The sequence below is a fragment of the Uloborus diversus genome, chromosome 2, assembly GCF_026930045.1.
Source record: "Uloborus diversus isolate 005 chromosome 2, Udiv.v.3.1, whole genome shotgun sequence".
Lineage (NCBI taxonomy): Eukaryota > Metazoa > Arthropoda > Arachnida > Araneae > Uloboridae > Uloborus > Uloborus diversus.
The window spans coordinates 23298215-23322397 of NC_072732.1; the positions used below are offsets into that span (position 1 = coordinate 23298215).

Here is a 24183-nt window from a genome sequence, read left to right on the forward strand (position 1 = left end):
ACTGATGATTGTTAATTCTGTTGTGCAGTTGAATATAAAGGATTTGTGAAGTAATAAGAAGCAATAATTAAAAAACACAAATTAACTGAAAAGCTACATACACAAGTTTCGAATTTGCAAGGAACTCCTTTTTCAATGCAAAGGGAAGTGAGCTTATGGATGAAAAGGCGCTGATTTGAACTTTTCATTCATAAGCTCACTTTTGCATTGAAAAAGAAGTTCCTTGTAACTCCGAAATATGCATATGCAACTTTTTTGCTAATTCATGCTTTAAATTGTTGTTTTATATTATTATTTTTTTGTCATGCTTTGAGAAGGGATGACAATTTGCAAAATTGTGATAACAAGGAGGAGCGAGGGGGTAACCAGAAATGTCTTTACATATTTCTTAAAATTATAATACAGTAGAAGACCGTTATAACGCCGACCTATATAACGCAATTCTCTATAAAGTGCACAACTTTCCAGAAGTGAACAATATGTTTTGAAGTTTAAAAAATCTACCTCTGTTTTACTTTGCAAGCATAAAAATTGTCAGGCAGTTAAATTTTGAAACAGTTTTTCATCTTTCCATCTTAATTCAAAGCTTTAAAAGGAAAATTAGTACTTACAATAAATAGAAAATACCTGATGGCTCTTGAAAATGCAGCTGTTATGCAAACCATGAAGCTAGCAGAAGTGCAGGATAATGCACTTTCTTTTAATTGTGAACCATATTTATTTGTGAATAACTAATTGTAATATTGTGCTTTAATACCCATTGCAGATAAAACTCATTCTGAAGTGCTAATATATAGATATATTCTGAATATTAGTTACAAAATCTGTGAAATGATCTATATAACACAAAAACTTGTATAACACAAAAGCTCTTGTCCCAAGGTGTGCGTTATAACGGTCTTCTGCTGTATGTTTATGCATTATAGCATCACATATCACAAAAGTAGGAAGTGCGGGGGGGGGGGGGGGTGAAGTTTGCACTTTGACAAAGGAGGGGAGGGGGTTAGTGATACCATTTGTATTCAAACAGTTATTATATTTTATATTCGAACAGTTCATGCTTTTATGCAACACATAGTTTTTTAACCTGAGGGAAAAAAACTTCTCTTAAAAGTTATATATTCAACTTAATCTCTTTTAAATTTTATAAACTGTTGATTCCAGGGGTGCCAATATATATCAGCCAATATATACAATGATACATATCACGTTATATATCCGATATTTATTTTGAAAATACCATGGTATTTTGATATTTTCGATTTTTATTTTTCTTCAACTGTGGTATTTTCAATACCAAAAGTATATCAATCATAGTAATATTGTTCATTTATTATAAAAAATAGCCAAAAAATTGTGTGCTATTTTTTATGATGCATTGATGCGTAGTTGATATAACAAAGTAATATAATATTCTTTTTTATTTTATATTCATAAAATTATTAGTAATGTAACAACTTTAATTCATATTAAAAGTGCCTAATTAAATATTAAACTTGCTCAGAAAAAAAGAAAATGTCTTATGACTGTCCACCGACTAATGCATGGTATTTATTTCTTAATCATACAACTGTATAAGTAGCTAACAAAAGAAGAATGAGTTAAACAGCTAATGCTAAATTACCTCCATTAAAATTGATAGAAATGTAAAATGAAATATTAGATATAAATGATGATGGAAACATTAATTTTAAGTGTACATATTGTAATTATAATGTAAGAAAATAAAGTGAATTGAGGATGCATTTACTTTTTTGAAGAATTTAGTTTGTGCTAATTGAAAATTTCGGATATATATCAAAATATCGGACATTTTTGAAAATACCATGATATTTTTGATTTCTGTACTGAAGAATTTTTTCTAGTACTGTTTTATAAATCTTAGACTGAGGCTGCTTTAAAACTTACCACACAATTTCCATTTTGGTATTTGCAGAAATGTCTTCTAGAAATTTGTCTGCATTCGCTTCAGAGCCTTCAGTGATGAGGGACACTTTTTTTTTCAAAAATGAAAATCTTGTGCATTTTAGATCATAAAATGATACTACATGAAAAATAATTTTCCGGTTGATTAAAAAAAATACCTTAATGTAAACAAAAAGCTATCATGTGAAACTGAAAATGTTCTAAGAGAAATTGTGACTGATTTTGATAACATTAATAACTAATGATCATTTAATCAATTGTAATAAAAAGTGAAGTGTATGAAGAAAATGTTCAAACAAATGATAAACCAAAATAATTATTTTGGATTGGTAGATCTGAGTTACAAAATGAATAATGCTTTGTGCAACAAGGTGCAAATCTCAAACAAAAGAGAAAATGGCTGTTAGGCGACTTTACATCCTCAAGTTCACATGTTTTGCATTAACAGAGGATTTCCTTGAAACCACAAGACACTTCTCTGCAATCAATTACTAATTTGCTCTATTGAAATGTATTTCATACTGTTACTTAGACCTGAGTTGTTTGTGTAAATTGCTGGCAATATTATTGACTGAATGCTTTCTGGGTCACTTTACGGTATTTTGGACAATTGTGTCGAGTCTGTAACCATAGATCTTAAAATAGAATAGATGTGCCTTCTCCCCACTTTTCTCCTCAGAGCGCGCGTCAACATCCCCCGTTGGACATCACGTGATCAAGGGACTCCCCTCACAAGAAACTGTTTCCCTTATCGAAGAGAATCACTTTGCGCCGCGATCATTTGCACAATTAAGGGAAATCAAAGCACTTAACTCATGGGTTAAATGCTTTAAGCATGGGTTAAACCCCCCTTTAAGCATGGGTTAAATTAAAGCATTATACCCATTATTAAAGAAAAACGGAACACTCTGTCACGTAACACCTCATATTTTTCACTAAAAGTAATAATTAAAAAAATTTAACAATTTTTTTATTAAGAAATCGCAAATGTATTTGTTGTACTTTTGCAAAAAATGTTCTTTGTTACCTTTTTAAGTTATTACTTTTTAATGAAATGCGGGACAAAATGACAGCTTTTTCATGGAATGGTTCATTAGATATTTTCCCCATCATGACTTTTGAAGCAGACGCACAAGCTATTTGAACTTTTTTTCAAGTGCTTTAAATACTGAGTAGAAAAAGACGTCTTCAAAAATCTTAACCAAAAATTGACCTTATAAATTTTCTTTTATTTCAATCAAATTTTTCAAATACAGATAAATAGTTTCAATGCGTGCTTTTTCCCACAACTTTTGAAGCCAGTGCAACAATTTAACATAAAACCCGATCTAAAAACATAAACCAATTAGAAATACAAATGTAAATAGTATCGAAATAGTACTCAATTAAATAATATTCTAATATTCGCATGCGTTTCGCACCAACACTATATTAGCCAAACCAATAACGTTGGTTTGTTCCTAATTTTTAAGCAACTTCGGTGTTTTTTTTTAAGTACTCAGAAAATAAATTATTTGCAATTATAAACTACATGAATGGTCATTTGACTTCCACCCCCTCCCCAATTTTTTTTTCTTCTTTTTTTATTTTGGCCCCACAGACTATGATAATTTTGACAATTTAAACTCCAGGGTGAAGAAAACTAGTGATTATTGTCCCTTAAAAATATTAATTTTGTTACTTTCCTACTTATTGGTCTTTGTGAATTATTTTCATTGTTTGAATTGACTGCGCGATGCATTCTAACGCTTAAATATTTAGTAACGATTAATTTTATAAACTTTTTAACGAGAAAATCTGCTGCTTCTGTTTCCAACATATGCTTATTTAAACTTAGAAAAACGGAATTCGAAATTTTTTGCATAACTCTTGTGGTCTCATGAGTAACATTATATACTCCCAAAACTTTTTCACATTCTCGCTCAGTTGTTCTTCACAAATGTACATATTTCAATGGCTGCAATCTTGCAATAAGTTATCATACTTGAATGTGTCCCAAAATTCTTAAATTTTATTAGGTCTATTTTTGATTTGTTGTAGTTAAGACTGCAGTCGTTGCAGTTCACAACAGAGTGCACTTGCCGGAAAAAAAAATCCAGCGTAGTCAGAAACATCATTAATATACTGCGTCATGTTAATTGAGATGATTTCTGAATTTTCCAAATCGTCGTCAAAGGAATCGGAAGAAAAGGCTTTCTTTCAAAGCATTTTTGTTACGCTTCAAATTTAATCTTAGCATTTGAAGGTTGTCAAAATCAGCGCAATTTGAAGAACTGAACTCCTTAAATTTCCGTATGAATGAATAATCTTTTTTTCGCACTTCGAAATTGTCCGACGATTATTGTTGAATCCCCCTTACAACCTGATCGCACTGAAAAAAGTTTCAAGGTAATCCTGAGTAAGCTTATAAATCATTACGCAGTTTAGAACTGGAATTCAAGCACCTACATACTTTTCATATGTTCCCAGCACACTTTTCATAGAAATTAGGGAACCTAAAAATCCAGTTTTTCGCGGACATACTATAACTAATTTTCCATCGCTAGTTTTTAGTGATTTAATATAATGCTCGGCATCTACAGTAAATTGTTTAAAATATTCTTAATTTCGATTCTGCATGGGAACTTTTTTTGCCTTTAGCAGAAAGAAAGATTTCCGCTACTTACTATGTCTTTATTTTTTAATAAAATTGGCACTAGCATTGCATTCATTAAACCCTCTTTCGCTAGAAAATCTCAGATTCACACATATAGAGATTTCTCACATAAGTATAATGAAAATCTTCAGACAATCCTGGACTTTTAACGACGCATCGCATTGTTATATCATTGCTGCCCGAGAAGAGGGAGACACGATGTCCCTTGATCACGTGATTTTCGGAAGAATCATGATGACCCCACTTTCTCCGGGCGAAATACGCTGCGCTGTAGGAGAAAGGCCTATCTATCCCTTTTAAAGATCTATGTCTGTAACATGACCTTTTCCCCCCATAACTTTTGAATTTACTGTTTGATTAGTACATAATTTTATTTTGGGTTTAATGTTTCTTTATGGCAAGAGTTTGGACTGGAAACTAATTTTGATATCAAAGCAGGAGTATCGACTTCATCCCGTTAGGCTAAACATGGATATGCCATCCTGGTAGGCTTCTAAGTAATCTTATCCTGCATATGTGTCTGGGTGAAGGAGAACCCAAAATAAAACCATATTGTTTAGTCTGACAAATGGGTTAAAAATTAGTCTCTTTTCTCAAATCTAACTCTATTTCTTGATCTGAGTCTGAGGCTTTGCATTCTAAAGTTAGGAAGTTGACTGCTGGACCTGGACCATCAATTGGGAAATAATTATTCAATACTCAATACTTGATTGTCAATTAGGATGATCAGTAAATGGTTGATAGTTTTTTATTTGTATTTTAAAGGATTTTAATTTGTTGCTGAATTCACAGAAAATAATTAATTATGATATTGTTCCAAACTTTTTAATAACCAATATTATTTATTTTTTAGGGGTAGTGGCAGCCTTTACCTTGCCAAAAGTATACGAGACCAACAAGGTAACATATTGCTTTATCTTTTTTGAAGTAAAGGATGAAAAAATAGTCATATTAATTTTCAATGTTTATTTTTGTGGTAATTTCAAGCATGCATTTGAAAAACTTGCTTATTAATGAATAAGGGTAGTTCTCAAAAGGTGGGAACAAAAAAATTAACTTCAAGTAATTTTTTTTTAAATTAGACATCAATCTTTTCCTTTATTATATAGTACTAGCTGTACCCGACGCGCGTTGCTACGCCAACAAAAAAATACATCATTATACGATTTTCAGGACAATCGGTTGAACGGGACAGAAGTTGCTACTCTGCAGTGCCACCTGGTGGCGAGTGGCTTCAATGAGCATATTATGCACCTTCTCCGTGGAAAAATGCATATATATAGCAATTTTCATAATAATCGGTCCAGGTATCAAGTGAAACCGTGACTATACTCAAATTTTGTACTCACGCAGTTTGCAAGATCAATCCATCGCTAAAAATATCAAATAGAAAAAGTTTTAAATCCCCCCGTTGCATGAAAAGCCATAAAACAATAAAGAATTTATTTGTTCAAAGTCAAGAAAAATGGCAACAGCTAACTTCTTATCAATGAGATCTTTCACGCGAATTAATTTCTGCAGCCGATAATTTTATTCGTATTTTCCAGTGGATTGTGACTTAAATTGGAATAAAAAAGGAACTATCGATCGGATTTTTTTCAAACTGGTCTATAAACATTCCCAGTACCAAAAATAACAAACGGTGAAAGTTTCAGCCAAATCTGCTGGGTAGTTTTTGAGTTCATGGATGACATACAGACAAACATTCATTTGTATATATATATATATATATATATAGATGTACATCTAGAGCATAATATATAAACATAAAAAGACAGCAGGCATTTCTCAAAATTATCAATTAAGAAATTAAAATCATCAGTCTGCAAGTTACAGGTTTTGGATATTCTTGTGTAATAGGCGACAGATTTGAGCATCATTATAATGTAAGTCTCACAATTCACAGATTAATTGTTTGATCTGAAAGAAGAAATAGAATTACAAACTGGTATTTGTTCATAAATAAACCACAAAATAATTTTTTAACTCTAAATATTTAAGAATTAAAGTAATCATTTAAATTAAAAATAATTTAAATGTAAAAAAAAGGGACATTAGTTTCAACTATGAATACAGTGGATTCTCTCTATCTGAACACTCTCTTAATGTGAACACAACGATATTTTGAACATATTTTGATGGTCTCGGCGAATCTCCGTAGCAAGGTTCGCAAGGTTTTTTACACTATGGTAAAAACCAGAGTAAAAACCCTGGTTTTTACCGTCCTGTCCAAAACCCTTGTGCCCAAAACTATATTTTTAGAAAAATTGTATTCTGTGAGAAAACATCAGAAACAGAATAAAATGTATCAAAGTAATGTTTTATATTGAACATTTATTCAATGAGAACATTCAAGTTATTTATGCTGCTGGTTTTAATTTAGTTGTATAGAAGTTGAATTCTTGATTAAAATTTCAATTTGTACTCATGAGTTTATTTTTGATAATAGTAACCAAATATCCCAATGTTTATGCATGTAATGTAAATGAAAGCAGCGTTGGCAAGGTTTTTATCACCCTGTTCAAAATCTTTGTGTCTGAAAGTGTCCAAAACTACTTTTTGAGAAACTATATTTTGTGAGAAAATACCAAAAACAGAACAAAATGTGTCAAAATTATTTTTTTTCACTATTTAATATATTTATTCAATGTCAACATTCAAATATTATAAGTTTTTATATAACTCAATAATGCAGCTGATTTTAATCTAGTTACGTAGAAATTAAATTCTTCATTAAAAATTTCAATTTGTATGCAGTTTGTTTTTCTCCATAAAACCAAATGTTTCAACATTTATGCATGTCGTAAAGAAACTGTTCAAAATATAGTGCAGTAATTGACTGAAATGCAATAAATTAAATTTTGTAGTTACTTCTTTGCTGGTGCTACAGCCTGTTGTAGGCCAAGACCGTCTCTTGAAGTCTTTCCCACCTAACCCTATCCCCTGCAATGGCCCTCCATCCAGGGTTGGCAAAAACCCCGGTTTTTTTAAAAAAGCCCGTGGACCCAGGGTTTTTTAAATAAAACCCAAAAAAAACCAACTAAAGCTGGGTTTTTTAAAAAGAAATGTGGTTTTTTTTGTCTTTTTTTAGGGGAAAGGTGGGATACTCGTAGTATATTGTAGCATAAGTATATGGACAAAGCACAAAAATTGTCTTGATAAAAAAAAGCTGGAAAATTCAGCGTTTTCTGAAGAAAAGTATAAAAGACGACAAAATTCAAGAATGGTGAAGTTTCAGATTTTTTTAATTTCCATGATTACCAACAGTTAAGGCAAAGTTACTTCTTGAGTGATAAAATCTATTGTTCGTTTTTAATTTCGACATTTTTTTTTTTGTATTTTACTTTATTGTATTTCATTTTGTTATGCAAAACTACTGTAGAACCTCAAGTAGTTTAAATCCCTTTTTACTGAATTCCAGCTTAATCAAGACGTTTCTTTGAATTTTATGTTACATGTTTTTCTATTTCTGTGTACAGAGTAGGAAATATTAAACTTTTTCGTAAGATAATGAAAATACTGTACATCCTATTCTGTTTTCTGTCCAACCATTTGTAAAACCTGTTAATTTCTAAAAAATATACCTTGTTTATTCGAGTTTTGTGACGTGTTGGTTTGCAGAAAATAATTCACATGAGAGCCTTTTAGCTAAAGTAGTATCCTTTGTACAATCTGCAAATATTGAGAAAATCTGACGTGACAGGACTTAGTCCAGATAATTTGAGTTCCTTTTTGACCAAATGAAGGGAAAAAGTTAAATATATTTATTTAAAATCTTTGAAGTATTTTTTAATGCACTTAAGAGTTAAGAAATACTATTAAAGTTAAATTCATTTTTTATATCCATTGTCTATGGTGAAGAAGAAATAAAAAAGAAGTTTAAATTGTAAAAGTATTTAAATTAATTTTTCTTTTTAAACTTCTCAGAAAATTTTAAAAAAACCCAAAAGTTGGCTAAATAATGGGTTTTTTTAAATGGTTTTTTTTCAAAAAAACGCATTGGGTCCAACCCTGCCTCCATCAGTTCACTCCTACTACCTTTAAGTCCTTTTCTACCCCATCCAGCCATCGGACTGGGGGTCTCCCTCTTCGGCATTTTCCTTCAATGTTGGAGAAGGTGACTCTTTTTGTGGGGAATGCATCTGAATATCGAAATACGTGGCCCAGCCACCTAATGCGAGATGCCTTTATAAACTTTTAAGATGTTAGGTTCACCATGCTTTTTGTAAATTTCATGGTTATAAAGCTCTTCTCCAACTTTATTAATCTTGTTTTATTGGTCCAAAAATCTTTCTTAAAATTTTTCTCTCAAAAATCAATAAGTCGTCAAAAATAATGCAACTGATGATAAACGGACATCAAAATTCTCCGCTAGAACCTTTTGCTTATTGTACACTGCATGTTGTTGCTAATGAGATCTGCTTGGCAATGTTTGTGCAAAGGGAAAAAAACACTGAGATATTAGAGCTTAGAAGGAAGCTATTTATTAATCAACAAATGCCTTTCAGATGTCAGTTTACTGCCTTAATTTGAAAATATTTTATCTGAAATGTCAGTTGAATAAGACAATGTTCAAAATTTCGTAGAGTTGTGAGCTGCTGCCGTTTTGTTTAGTTAGTGTTCATTACAATTGTGAGTTAACACATTTCTATTGTTATTTAAATAATGTTCAATGTTACATGTTAGTATATATGTATAAAGTAAAATACCATTGGATTTGCGACATTAACATTTTTTAAAATTTTAGTATGCTTATAATACAGTAGTTCATCTATAATAATGAATCAACGGAAATAATTATTGGCGTTTAGATGAAAATGCAATTTAGACGACATCTCGATATATATGAAATACACCGCCAGCTCAGTCATTTCCAGCCAAGGACTGCAGTTTCGTGCTTATTAGCACTCATCAGCCCGGCATAGGAAAATGACTGAGCTGGAGATGGGGAAACCTCTTAAGGAAGCCAAGAGTGCCAAACAAACTGGTAGCTAATATAGAATTAGCGCAGACCAGAAGAGTGACCGAAGCAATGGTTCGGTCATAGTCATAGCTTTTCCTAATACTAGATGTTTGTATTGTGTGCAATCATAAAATAAAATTTGCTTAATACTATAATGCTGTGTAATTTTTGTTTAAAAAGAAATTCTATTTGTTCTTATAACAATAGTAATAATATTTCAGGCTCAAATTGATGTGTATGCAGACATTGTTCGCACAAAAGGAAAAGAAGTTATAGACATGTAAGTAATATTTTAATAATTTGTAATTAAAAAACAGTCTGAATAAGTGTTCTGAAACAAATCCTTAATTTAATTTTTGGGATGTAGGTGTATGTCCTAATGTTGCTGAGGCTGTATTTAATAATGGATTATTCCGTAGGGAGAGAAAAAAGTAAGGTCATGTAACACGTATTCAACACTGTCTAATAAACATATAAAGATAAATTTAGTTGAAATTTCCTCCTAGAATAAGGATAAGGTTCCCTAAAAAGTTTTATTATAATGAAGTTTGCAATCCCAAAGAATAAGGACCGTAGTCACTAAAAAATCCAAATAGGATGATAATCTTTTTAATATGGATACACCTCTTGAAAAATCTGAAGTTCCTAAAAATCCTTATTAGAGTAGTGTCATGATCAGCTGTCCCTAAAAATTGAAATGTCTTTACCAATCTTGTATAAGAAACACAGCTGCAATACTAATCAGAATGCTATCTGCTGCAAAATTGAAATTTGGCAGCAGGGCACAAATTTTTTCTCTTGACTGCTGACTTTCCCCTGAGACACCTGGCTTTGCCCACCATAAGCAGTAATGGCGAAGTGAGAATAAATTTGCAATTTTCTTTCCTTATACTTTAATGTTGTTCCTCAAACCACTGAACAGCCAGTTTCATTTTTTCAAGTCAATTTACATGATTTATTTAATATATTTATTGTTCTATCGAACTTGTTCAAAACTTTGCTTTTTGAGCTGTGAATGAAATTGATGCAGAACTTATGTGGAAAGCTTTTCCTTTTACATAATGCTTAACTTTATGCATTTAAGAGTGATTTTGTATGAAAATTGAAACCTTAATGACAGTAAAAACTTGGGACTCTGTCGAAAGCAAATTTTTGCAAAATAAGAAGCCAATGCAATAGCTGGGTTTATTTGTCAAATTTGCTCTTGCGGCTTTTTCGACTCGCACTTGGGGGATCATCTTGTTCCTGATCATTCGGTTCCAGAGGCAACTGAAGATATTAATTCAGGTCAACAAAATTTTTCACATATATTTACTGTCAGACCACTGATTATATGGAAAGGCTAATATCCGGTTTACTGGGGGAAATGGACGCGTTGATTACCTTTCAGTGATAGTTGTTTCTATGATGCAGATGTGCGCGTTTGCCTCTTAATAATTTTGACAGTTTTTTTTAAAAATAACAGTTTATTCACTGCACTAATTTTTAAATCAAAACTATATTTGATCTATATTCTTACTCAAAAATTAATTGATTTATTTTGTTTACAGTCAACCCTCGTTTATCGCGGTTAATTCGTTCCAGACTTTACCGCGATAACTGAATTTCCGCAAAGTAGGATTCTGTATATGTTTTTCTAATTAGAGCGCATAAAACTTGCTTACGGCAATTTAAATAGGTTTTTAATCATAGAGCCCCCTAGACATAAAACAGCACCCTTAGCCACCCTTACATTTGTATATAATATGAGAAAATTAGATATGTTAGACGTAATAGATATCACATCGTTAATTATTGGGAAATAAACTACACACACGCAGTTCTTACACACTACTACTAGTCTATTAAAAAACTTCATTTTGTTATATGATGAATCAATTGTCCGTTAGTGACCGTAGGAGCCCCCGTTCTTCCTCTACATATACGTATACAACTTAAAAAGCTAGTACATTGTTGAACACCATTTACAGATGTATTTATCCCCTAGTAATAATACAGTGATTTATACTTTCCAGTTAGTGCTTAACTGTTAAAATGAGATAGCGATCCCCTACACTTTCTTCGGCAATTTTATACCTCCACGTACAACTAGCCCCTCAGACCTTACTTAAAAGCTTACCTTACTTAAAAGACATATACTTTGTTATTCTTTTGTAGAAAAAAGTTAAAGCGCATAAAAAAAGCTAATTACTATATTTGAACAAAAAAAAAGAAAAAACTGCGATGTAGTGAAACCGTGAAAGTCGAAGCGCGAAGTAGCGATGGAGCCATTCCATTTCAGATCAGGCAGGGTCTGTCACATGACCATCACCGATTTTTTTGAAAAAATTACAATAGTTACAACTAAGCGACATATGAACTATCCCAAAAGGATTTTGCAAGAAAAATTTTTTTTCTTCAGTTACAGCCTATTAAAATTCTGCACAAAATCCGCCATTTTGGAAAAAACCGGCAAAACACTCCATTTGAAATGGACACTATTTCAAAAGTATTTAACCTATTCGAATAATTCTTTTTTCTAAAAATAAATAAGGACCCATATATCCTCTAGACATCGTTTTTGAAAGTTTAGTTAGGTTTTTTAATAAAGAAAAAAATTCATTTTTGCCGCCAAAAAACTGCATTTTTACCGATTTCATGATTTTTTTTCTCCATGAAAAAAATGTTTTTTTTACTAAACGGAGATGGCAGTCTAAAGCCGTTATATGATAGTTTCATAATATATTTTATTAGAATCCTTGGATGCATACAGCCTCGGAAATAAAATTTGAAATTTTGAAAATTTTCAAAAATTAGCGATTTTTGAAGTGATTTTACTCAAAAAACCCATTTTTTAAAAATCTAAAAATTGGCTCACTTGAACCCCATATAATGCTTAACAAGTGGATAGACACCGCATCCAGTATTTTTTCCCATAAAATGTTTTATGATTTTTTTAAAGTGACCTTATCGCCCATGGCATGCATGTAAAATAAAAATTTCTAATAATTTCAGTCACTGAAAATCTGATCATATTAATGAATTAATGCCTAATAGCTACAATGATGGTGCACTTTATCAGCAACAAATAAAATTTTACTGACTTTTAATAATATAGCAGTATCAAACCGCTTCTGATGACCGAGTCAATTCGTCTTTTTGTAAGACTCTGTGTGTAGCCTTTAGATAGAAGAGCCTTTTGTGATTATATTAATGACTAATTCAGTGGCTCCCAAAAGCGTTCGTACACCTTGAAATTTTGTAGTAAAACCAAAATAACGCAAAACTGAATTCGAATATGAAGTCCAATTTTTTTTTCACATCATTCCTATGCCATTCTGAATAAAACCCAGCAGTTTTTTTTTTTTTTTCAAAATATCTGATGACTCAGTCAATTCGCCTTTTTGTATTTCGTTATATAAATATATTTTTCTGTTGATCAGCGCCTAATTGTTATGGGAGCTGAGCTCCCATACTTCCTTATTTGTTTCACTCGAATTTTTGTATTTTTGACCGAATTCAGGCCACTTAAGCATTAAAACAAGTTCTGAAGACTATAGGGATCCTGCACTTCTTTTGTTAGAAATTGGATCCCTGGCTATAATAGTCACCTTTAGTGAGATCTGTTTGGTTACCTCAACTTACAACCATGTTCAATTGATTACTTCTCTCATAAAACAGGTGGGCTTTTTAAATTCTTAAACTACAAGTGAGTTTTACGGTTTGAATTTAGTATAAATATTCTTACGTATAAAAGTAATCATATGAGGTAGGATCCAAAAATTATGTGACAACATTCGCCAATGACAACCAAAGCACGAAATTAAAATTAATCGTTTTAAATGCATTGTATTGTTCTTCCCTTTGATGATTTCCCCTGTCGTGTAATTGAGTTGAAGAGAATGACTATTGAAAGAGAAAAAATATGATTTGTTGCTGCATATGAAAGTAACGGTGAATGCATAGCTTTGGAGACGAAATAAACTAATATTTATTTTTAAAAAAAGGAAAGATTTTAACTGTTACTGATAAAGTACATCATTATCATAGCTAGTCATTAATATAATCACCAAAGGCTCTTCTACCTATAAACTACACACAGAGTCTTACGAAAAGACGAATTGACTGGATCATCAAAAGCAGTTTGTTACTGATATATTATTAAAAGTCAGTAAGATTTTAGTTGTTCCTGATAAAGGGCACCTTTATTGTAGTTATTAGGCATTAATATAACCAGAATTTCAGTTACTGAAATTATTAGACATTTTTATTTTACATGCATGCCATGGGCGATAAGGTCACTTTCAAAAAATCATAAAACATGTTATGGGAAAAAATACCGGATGCGGTGTCTATCCACTAGTTAAGCATTATATGGGGTACAAATGAGCAAATTTTTTAGATTTTTAAAAAATGGGTTTTTTGAGTAAAATCACTTTAAAAATCGCTAATTTTTGAAAATTTTCAAAATTTCAAATTTTATTTACGAGGCTGTATGCACTCAAGGATTCTAATAAAATTTGTTATGAAACTATCATATAAGGGCTTTAGACTGCCATCTCCGTTTAGTAAAAAAAACTTTTTTTTTCATGGAGAAAAAAAATCATAAAATTGGTAAAAATGCAGTTTTTTGGCGGCAAAAATGAATTTTTTTCTTTAACAAAAAACCTAACTAAACTTTTAAAAACGATGTCTAGAGGATATATGGGTCCTTATTTATTTTTAGAAAAAAGAATTATTCGAATAGGTTAAATACTTTTGAAATAGTGTCCATTTCAAATGGAGTGTTTTGCCGGTTTTATCCAAAATGGCGGATTTTGTGCAGAATTTTAATAGGCTGTAACTGAAGAAAAAAAAATTTTCTTGCAAAATCCTTTTGGGATAGTTCATATGTACCTTAGTTGTAACTACTGTATTTTTTTCAAAAAAATTGGTGATGGTCATATGACACTTTTCATACCTGCCTGCCTGATTTGAAATGGAATGACTCGAGGGACAACTACAACATAATGTTGAGCTTACCATTTTTCTTTTAAATTTCCAAACGAACTGAAAACATTTTATTTTCCTTTTGTTGTTTCCATAGCAACTTATTTTGTTTCCACTCACTCATTTTCACCTCAATGAAAACAATAAATAAGTACTTCCTTAGTGAAATTACAAAACGCGTGCATCAAAATCCCATCGCTATTTTTCCTTCTCCCCTGCTGGATTTATTCAGATGGAATCGTCTTTACTTGGCCGATTGCCAAATTTGATACAATCAGTGGTCAAACAGTACAATAGCATAAGACAACTTTTTTATACTATTATTGGAAATTTGACATAAAAAAAGTTTTTTTTATACATTCTATTGTACACAATATTTATTTACCTCTCTTTGCCACATTATGACTATTAAAAGTTACATGAGATAATCTACAGTGTTTTTTTAAATCAAATTTAAGCTAAACATCACATACGTTCTAGGGTTGGTAAGTTTTTGACACACGACAGTTCTGTCATTTCGAAAATTGTCAAAAACCTCTAATTTTAAAACTACAATCATAGCTTATCTTATATAATTAAAAACTGTGCGTATGTACCTATGTATGTCCAAGTTACTTCTCCCAAACACCAATGAGTTGACCATCGAGCCAAGTATCGATAGATTCCTAATTTTCCCGTCTGTATGTTTGGCTATTTAACAAAAATAATTAAAAAAAATTTTAAGCGATGTTTCTTGGTACAATGTGATCTAGGATCTTTGAAATTAGGTCAGAAAAAGACTCGATCCACCTTAATCACGGGACGCGGGAGCGTCCCATGATTAAGTGATGACTATCATCCTCCCTCTTCTCCTCTTTCTTCACACCTACTTCCATTAGAACCTGTTCCCACTTTCAACTCCTCAGAAATATGGATAGATCCTTTAAATTGTTTATCCTGTTTGGCGAGAAGCTTTTCAAAGTGAAGTGGTTATTTGGTGAGCCAAAAAGCTTCCCGCCAAACAAGATAAACAATTTAAAGGATCTATCCATATTTCCGAGGAGTTGAAGGTGGGAAGAGGGAGGATGATAGTTTGGCAGATACTTGGCGGGCAAACTAGATAGCATAACTTTTTAAGGCTGAGGGTTTTTGGGTTTAGGATGAAGGCGTTCTTTTTTGTGCGGAAAAGTTAAAGGTTTTCTTGGCAGGGAAATTTTTACAACAGGGTTGATTTTGATGAGCGATCTGGTGCGGAGATATCAATTAAAAACTATTAATTATGACACTTAGATTTCGACATAAAATTCCCATTTTTCAAAAAATTTGCTCCAATCAAATTCTTATTTACAGGGATGAGATTTTTCCGGCTTTTGCCGGAATTCCGGCTTTTTCTGTTGATCTTTAGAACCTTTCCTCCTTTTCGTCCTTTTTTTGTCTCTTTCAGGCCTTATTTTTCTCAAAAATCGGAAAAAAATACGATTTTTTCAAATTTTCGGTCCCCGTTTTCTTATTTTTTCTATTTTCCTCCCTCGAATCTTCCTCCTCCGCGATATCTGCCAAAAACGTATGTTTTGGAATCATGCCAACGATGTCAAACACGTGCTGCGCCGAAATATGCATGCCTCGTTTGAGATTTCAATCTTTTTGCATCTTGCAAGTATTTCAATTATTTTCAATGGTGGGTGGTTTTTCACTATATGATACCTTATATCTGCTTATTTTATTCATTATTTCAATAATATTTTTATTTCTTTAATTTATTTTGGAAAAAATGCAAAAGTCAATCAAAAAATGTGGCATAGCACCCACAGTCCTGAATTTTATTGAAACTTGGTATGATAACTTTTTTTGTGTATTTAAGAAAGTGTAGAAGATATTTATGGTGAATCTCAAACCGTTTAGGCTTTACAGCCTGTTAAAAGTTTCGAGAATTCATGATTAAATAAATGAGGCGGCTGCAAGTTGTTCTTTTGATTCCGAAATCGTATTAGGAAGTTTTTAAAGACAAATTTTGGGTTATAATACAAGGAAAAAGATAACCAATCGTTTATATACATATATATTTATTTTCAATTCTTACTATGAAAAGTATGTTCTACCACATAAAGAAATTATAGATTTTTCTCTCCGTTGTAAATTTTTATTTTACAAACAGACCTAATTTTAAAATTTATGTTTTCACTCGTTTAGCACTATAAACTCAAATGTTTTTAATGAAAAAAAAATGTATTTTTTTCTAAAAAATATGAAAAGTTACAATATTGTGTGATGCAGCCAAGATTGACCTCTGACTCTCCCAACCCTTTGTTCAATCGGGTTAGAAATTGTTGCCTTTTTTTCAAAAATTAGATTTATTTATTAATAAACACTCATGCAAGAAATGGTACAATGCAACAAACTGTACAAAATTATTAAATACCTATTACCTTTAAAACTGGTAAATTAGCCTCTTTTTATTGAATTTTTGAATATCATGGCTTCTACGCTCTATTTTGATGCGGTTTTGGATATCATCCCTTTTATGAAATTTTTTTGGATTTCCTCCTTTTTGCTCTCTGACCACTCTCATCCCTGTATTTAGGACTTCATCTCAACTTTTCATAACAATGCTTTTGTTAAAATTTGTAGCGTGAAGAAAACCATTGAGAAAAAATATCTGTTGCCATTTTCTCTCGAATATAGAATAATAAAATTTTGACTTTTCGTGAAATAGGGAAATTTAAAATGTTTCCTTTTTGGTTATTTTTCCGCAATCAAGTGCAAAATTTTACTGATTTTTGTTTTTGGTTCAATCCTGATTGTTGAACACGCATCACTTGACATAACTTTTATTTTAGAGGTATACCATGCAAAGCCGGGCGATGCAGCTAGTTAGTTATTAACATGTGAAACAATGCATTTCTAAGAGGATTGTTAGTACTAGAATATGGTCAAAAAGTAATGTAAATTTTCATAAAATAATATTGACACATGTAATGTTGACACATGTGTAAATTATGTATAAAGTGTAAAGATGTGGACTGTTCTAATTTTTTCTTCCATTGCTAACAAAACTTTGTTACAAACTAATAACTTGACTACTGTATCAACTAACTGATATTTGAATTACATTTTCTTTTTCCTTTGTCACAGGGTGAATGCAAAGATGCCAATGGGAAAGAAAAAGAAAGAACAGTAAAGAATTCCACCATTCCTTCATTATTTCTTTTTATATTTCAAGAAAACTCAAGTTGCATGTTATGTACTTATGCAATGATTACGCTTTAATAAATGGTGTTGTAACTAGCCACTTTTGTAGGTAGAAAATCCAAAACACCTCTTTGTTTCTCAAATCGCGTTCATTTAAAAATGTTTTTTTAAAGATGTAAATGGCAAAACAATTTGTACACTAGTGTAAATGCTATTTGTGGTTCAATTTTTCTGAAGTTCTTTAATGCGTAGTCCTGTTGTCGGCTTCTGAGATTTAGTGATTATTATTGTGATACTCATCCAAATGTGATTTGTGTGCACCGAACATTGTATTCCAATATTTCGCTTTATATTCATGTAAAGCTTGTTTCTAATGACATATGTTAATATACTTCAAGAATTCTCAGCCTGTTAAATGTTAATACTTTCTTTTTGTCTAAGCATGTTATCCTTATTGTAGAATTCCTAAACAATGAATAAAGTTGGCTTGTTATACACTTAAGCAAGTGATTAATTTTTCATCATAAACGCATCTTGTTCCTCAAAAAATTCAAATTTATACACATACGCACGGAATATTGTCTTTTTGTTTAGGTCATTATATATGAAGCATGACATGATTTATACAAAGGCCTTCCAAAATTTAATAGTAAATAAACTGATTCTGCAATTTGCAATAGCTATTTAAATTTGTCCTTTATAAATAGGTTTTCTATTTTTTTTTTATTAGTGCTTAAATCATTGAGCTATTTTTAAATCTTATACAAGTTGAGAAAAATGCATTATGATAAATTTTCTTACATTTGAAGGTGCTTCCTACTTTGAGATATGAACCTATGCTTGTATTGGTGCAAAAAAGATAGTTTTTTTTTTTTTAATATGATCATGAGACAGTTTAACCAAAACAAAGTTAACTGTATTTGGGGGGGAAAAAAAGGAAAAATTATTTGATGAAAAAGGACTGCTTTTTGCTGCAAACAAAAGCTAAAAGTTAATAAATGAAGCTCAAGTTATTTGTCAAGTCCGTAGTTGTCCCGATTTTTTAGTAGAACATACTAGGGCCAACTCTTCATACAAAATAACTTCTTAACAAAATTTGATTGTTCTGGGACTCGGCAGTATGACCTTCCAAATTTCGAAATGGGGTGTGTTTTTGTTTAGAACGGGAATGCTTGAAAGTGGAGAAGAGTACACTCATTCCAAGAATTGAGCTTCTGAGTAGGAATTCCAAAATATTTATCTGCTATACGTCCTTTCCAAACTAAGAGTTTGGAAAGGACGGCTGCATACAAAATATATGTGGGGGAAAAGATTTGAAATAGAAACTTTCATCTGAAATAAATGCAAATTTTATAGCAGTGTTGCTTTCCAAAATTATTAGAGTAATTATTCTTGTAATGTGTGAATCAGAACCTGTAAGTTTTGGTTATTTATCAATCTGCAAGTTTATTGCTGTTTGCTAAGTTTTATGCTAATGTTTCTAGTAAAAAAAAAAAAAAGCTAAAAACAAAAGCACCAGCAAATTTGAATACAATATATGATGATGAAATACACAAAGCCATGCATGTGACTTTCATTGATCACAAAAAAAAAAGTCCTGATTTTTTTTTCCAAAGATACTACCAAATCTTTATTCGCATTTAACATTTTGTTCACTAATAAATAGTCTCATACGAATATACAAGTTAATTTATAATTCGCTACTCAACTTGGTGCTGATAAATATTAAAATTTAAAATTCTATTTACTGGTAAATTTTCCTTTTTAGAGCAAATAGTCATTTATCTATTAATATTCTCTAAAGTTGTAATACGAGAATAGCAATTCAATACAAATCAGTATCCAAAAATGATCTTTAATTTTTAGTAGGTAGTAGAGGAAAAAAGTCTTAAAAACTGATCTAGTTTGTATGAAAAAAAAAAAAAAGAAGCTTTTCATGCAATGTATGATTTTTCCACTTTTCAGAATAACAATCAAAGTTCATATGTTCTTGGATGCAGAGGTGAAACTTCTATTTGGCTACCCTGAAAGTTCTTTGGTTTTTTTAACTAACCAATTCTGGTAAGACAAATTTGTGAGAAATTTACCAGAACTTGGTAATGAACATTTGAAATTGCCATTATTTAAGATTAACTTTGAATAATGTATGTCTAAATGCTGATTACTTTCCTGTTATTATCTAAAGTTGCACTTGCTAGTTTAGACCCAACCTTTTCGCCCTTGCGAACCCCTTCCAAACTCTGAAAGAAATAGGCGAACCCCTTGGGTACTTAAGTATGAAAAAACGTCAAAAAAAGCACAAATTGCCAATTACAGCAGACACGTGTTTCGGTGTTACAGGGAATGCTTTTGTCGGATGTCTTTTCATCCATAAGCTCTTTACTTTTTGCATTGAAAAAGGCGTTCCTTGTAACGCCAAAAAACGTGTCTGCTGTAATTGGCAATTTGCTTTTTTTGACGTTTTTTCTTACTTGACTGTTCAGCACAAAGGTATGTTACCCTTGTGCTGAACAAGGGTAAGATAAATAGGGTGACCCCCTATTTATCTTACCCTTGGATACTAGCTAATAAGTAACAAGAAAAAAAAAAAACCTTATGCACACACAAACACATAGACAATATTATTTGGCAGGTTTTTTTTAGTTTGATACTGCTCCACAGTTTAAAACAAGAACAAAAACATAATTGCAAAATATAGAATTGTCAATGCTGCTATGAACTAAAATGATCGCTAAAAAACGAATGCAAAACAAATTCACCAAAAAGTAAACACAGTGATTATTCTTCAATCAACCTTGGGAAATTTTTTAAAAATGGGATACATGTGGAACCAACAGACTCAAAGTTCGGCTGAAATTTTTCTGACACAAGGGTACATTGATGACGCATACAATCACTAAATCAGATGTCAATTAAGGAATGATCTTTAAAATACCTTTCAGGGAACTGTCTCAGATTAATTAATAAACATTTTTCTTCCAGTAAAATGAGAAAGCTCTTTAAGTTTAAATCTTCTTGAAAAGGAGTACGAGCCTAGATGTTTGATAAAGATGTACTGGGTACATTAATCGTTTGACTGGCTGAAGAATTTTCATGTACTCATGCTATAAGTACGGAGTAAAATGCATACTTTAAAACATAATAGAAGCTTCTATTTTTCAATATACGCATTTACTCTAGTTATTACACAAAAGGTATTTTTAACAAAACAAATTTTCTACGCAAAGTTCATTAATTCCCTATTTATATATAGCGCAAATTAAGTTGCTTGGTTTTTTACTTTCTTCCATATCTAATATATAGAAGAAAGTATTGGATTCGTGCAAATTTTCGAATTTCGAATTTTGACGGATTCGAACGTTTTGAGGTGTGCTGAGTCCATTTCGACTATTTTTGGAAAATGTCTGTCTGTCTGTGTGTGTGTGTGTATGTGTGTGTGTGACCAGTTTTTTGTGGCCGCTCTACAGCAAAAACTACCGCATGAAATCGAACGAAATTTGGTACACATATGTGCCCCTATGTGAACTTGTGCCCATTGGTTTTTGGCGCGAATTCCTCCAAGGGGGGTGGAGCAATGGGACGTTTTTTGAGTTACGCGTGCTTGCTATTCCTCAGGAAGTAACTGGCGGAATCAAACAAAATTCGGTCCATATGTTGCCCCTAACAGGAGCAGGTGCTGATTCAATTTTGGTGTCAATAGCTCAAACGGGGGTTGAGTTATAGAACGTTTTTTGTCGTCAATTGTGACTGCTGTATCTCAAGAAATAACGAACGGAATTAAACAAAAATTTTTTGACAAGTAGCCCTTAGTGGGTATAAGAGCTGATTTTATTTTGGTGTCAACAGCTAAAAAAGGGGGTAGCGCAATCGCCCGTTCTTTTTTTCCATTGTGAGTGCCCTGTCTCAAGAAGTAATGCTACGTTCTGGTTGAAATTTGGAATATATGTGAATCCATATGTAAACAGGTTTTGGTTCAATTTTGACGCCGATCGCTCCAAGAGGTGTTGATTTTTTTTTTTTTTTTTTTGCGAATAAAAATATTTTTATTAATGCAACAATAAGAAAGATAAATCGTAATAGATTGTCGTCTGCGTATTTCTCGTGATTTTAATTGTATGGAAATGATCGGAAATATTATCTCAATGATTTAAAATTTTTAACTGTTGCCATCTTATGTTTGTTAATAAATAAAATATTTGTAATTAATTCAAGTAAAGCTTTTAAAGTAACTTTCAATTTTCGCTCTTTGCTTTGCTTTTACAATAATTCAGACATTGGGATGATCGTCAAGTTTTTGCATGTGTCATTTTGTTTTTGTTAGGAATATTGCTTCCTCGTCAAGCATGGGGAGGGATCAGAAAAAGGAAAAATATAGAAGAAAGTTTCGTGATGGCCACAACATACTAGTTTCCGTTGATGTATTTTTTTTTAAATATGTAAACCACACACTGCCAAACTTTCATCCATGAAAAAATTCTAAAGTAATTAAATTTTTCATACTTCCTGTGGTATCTTTGGGTTACTATCCATCCTTTCTCTTTTTTGATAATAAAGCTCGAAGTAAATTGTAGTCTATGTAGTGTGAAAATTATAGCAACAAACTACAGCATGATCTCACTTCTATGCATTTTTGACTCGACACAAGAGGAGCTCTTTGTCGAACTCAAATGGTAAAGAAACTAAACATCAAAATATTGGAGACGCATGCATATGCTACATGTAATGTTTTCATTATCTTTACTAATAATAAAGCTGAAAGTCTCTCTGTCCGGAGGATGTCTGGATCTCTGTGACGCGCATAGCGCCTAGATCGTTCGGCCCGATTTTCATGAAATTTGGCACAAAGTTAGTTTGTAGCATGGGGGTGTGCACCTCGAAGCAATTTTTTGGAAAATTCGATTTTGTTCTATTTCTATTCCAATTTTAAGCACATTTTTCACAGAAATTTAATAAAATGGGAAAGAATTTGTTCTGAAAATTATCTTTCTTTATCTTTCATTTCTTTACTTCTTTACCTTTCTTCTTTTCTTTTCTTTTTAAATAAGAAACCTGAAAGTCTCTCTGTATGGATGTTTGGATCTCTGTGACGCGCATAGCGCCTAGATCGTTCGGCCGATTTTCATGAAATTTGGCACAAAGTTAGTTTGTAGCATGGGGGTGTGCACCTCGAAGCAATTTTTTGGAAAATTCGATTTTGTTCTATTTCTATTCCAATTTTAAGCACATTTTTCACAGAAATTTAATAAAATGGGAAAGAATTTGTTCTGAAAATTATCTTTCTTTATCTTTCATTTCTTTACTTCTTTACCTTTCTTCTTTTCTTTTCTTTTTAAATAAGAAACCTGAAAGTCTCTCTGTATGGATGTTTGGATCTCTGTGACGCGCATAGCGCCTAGACCGCTTGGCCGATTTTCATGAAATTTGGCACAAAGTTAGTTTGTAGCACGGGGGTGTGCACCTCGAAGCAATTTTTCGAAAATTCGATTTTGTTCTTTTCCTATTCCAATTTTAAGCCCATTTTTCACACAAATTTAATAAAATGGGAAAGAATTTGTTCTGAAAATTATCTTTCTTTTCTTTACTTCTTGATCCTTCTTCTTTTCTTTTCTTTTTAAATAACAAACATGAAAGTCTCTCTGTATGGATGTTTGGATCTCTGTTGGATCGTTCGGCCAATTTTCATGAAATTTGGCACAAAGTTAGTTTGTAGCATGGAGGTGTGCACCTCGAAGCAATTTTTTGAAAATTCGATTTTGTTCTTTTTCTATTCCAATTTTAAGAACAAAAATATCCTAAGATGGACGAGAAAAATTACGAAATTATCATAACGTGGAACCGTAACATGGGTACAAGCCAATTGGCGAGAAAATTCACCATACATTATTCGTAAATATACAGGCGAACCAAAAGACCTTTTCATTTTTCTATTACGGGCAAAGCCGTGCGGGTACCACTAGTATTTAATAAATCTTTCCGATCAAAAGCTTCTGAGAAAAACGCTTTCAAGTTCTTTCATCCAAGGACATTGTATTCATAAATATAGCTTTTTCACCATAGCTTCACGGCTATCATTCTCAATGAAAACACTAAAACCGGCGCTTTGCAGTGACAGACTAAATTCTTCAAATGTAAAATATGTCAACAAGTATGCAAATATTTCCATGCTAAGAGACTTCATCAGAAACAGGCATGTTAAAACTCCTCCATTACAATATTTTTTTTGCGAACCCCCTGAAAACCTCTCGCAAACCAACAGGTGTTTGCAAACCACTGGTTGGGAATTGCTGCTTTAGATAATCACTTGTTAAAACTGCTCTTGCTACTAACCAGATTCAATACATAAATCTTCTAATCAAAACAATATGAACTGATTTCAAAGGTTTCATATTTATTACTGAAAAATGAAATACTAATTAGAGATGTTATTTATGTATTAAAAAGCTTAAATTAATTGAAAGAAAAGTAAAACTAAGCCAGCATTTAATTTTTTTGCCATTGTGCA

At 31.8% G+C, this 24183-nt stretch overlaps 1 protein-coding gene across 1 annotated transcript in view; it reads left to right on the forward strand.

Moving 5' to 3' along the window:
- Nucleotides 1-18183, forward strand: part of LOC129216907 (reticulon-3-like) — a 33049-nt gene extending 14866 nt beyond the window's left edge. Inside the window, exons 6-8 of the mRNA XM_054851123.1 lie at nt 5436-5482; nt 9767-9825; nt 17625-18183. Coding sequence (XP_054707098.1) covers nt 5436-5482; nt 9767-9825; nt 17625-17670 — 152 coding nt within the window. The 3' untranslated portion in view covers nt 17671-18183. The remainder of the gene's footprint in view (nt 1-5435; nt 5483-9766; nt 9826-17624) is intronic.
- The last annotated feature ends 6000 nt before the right edge of the window (nt 18184-24183 follow it).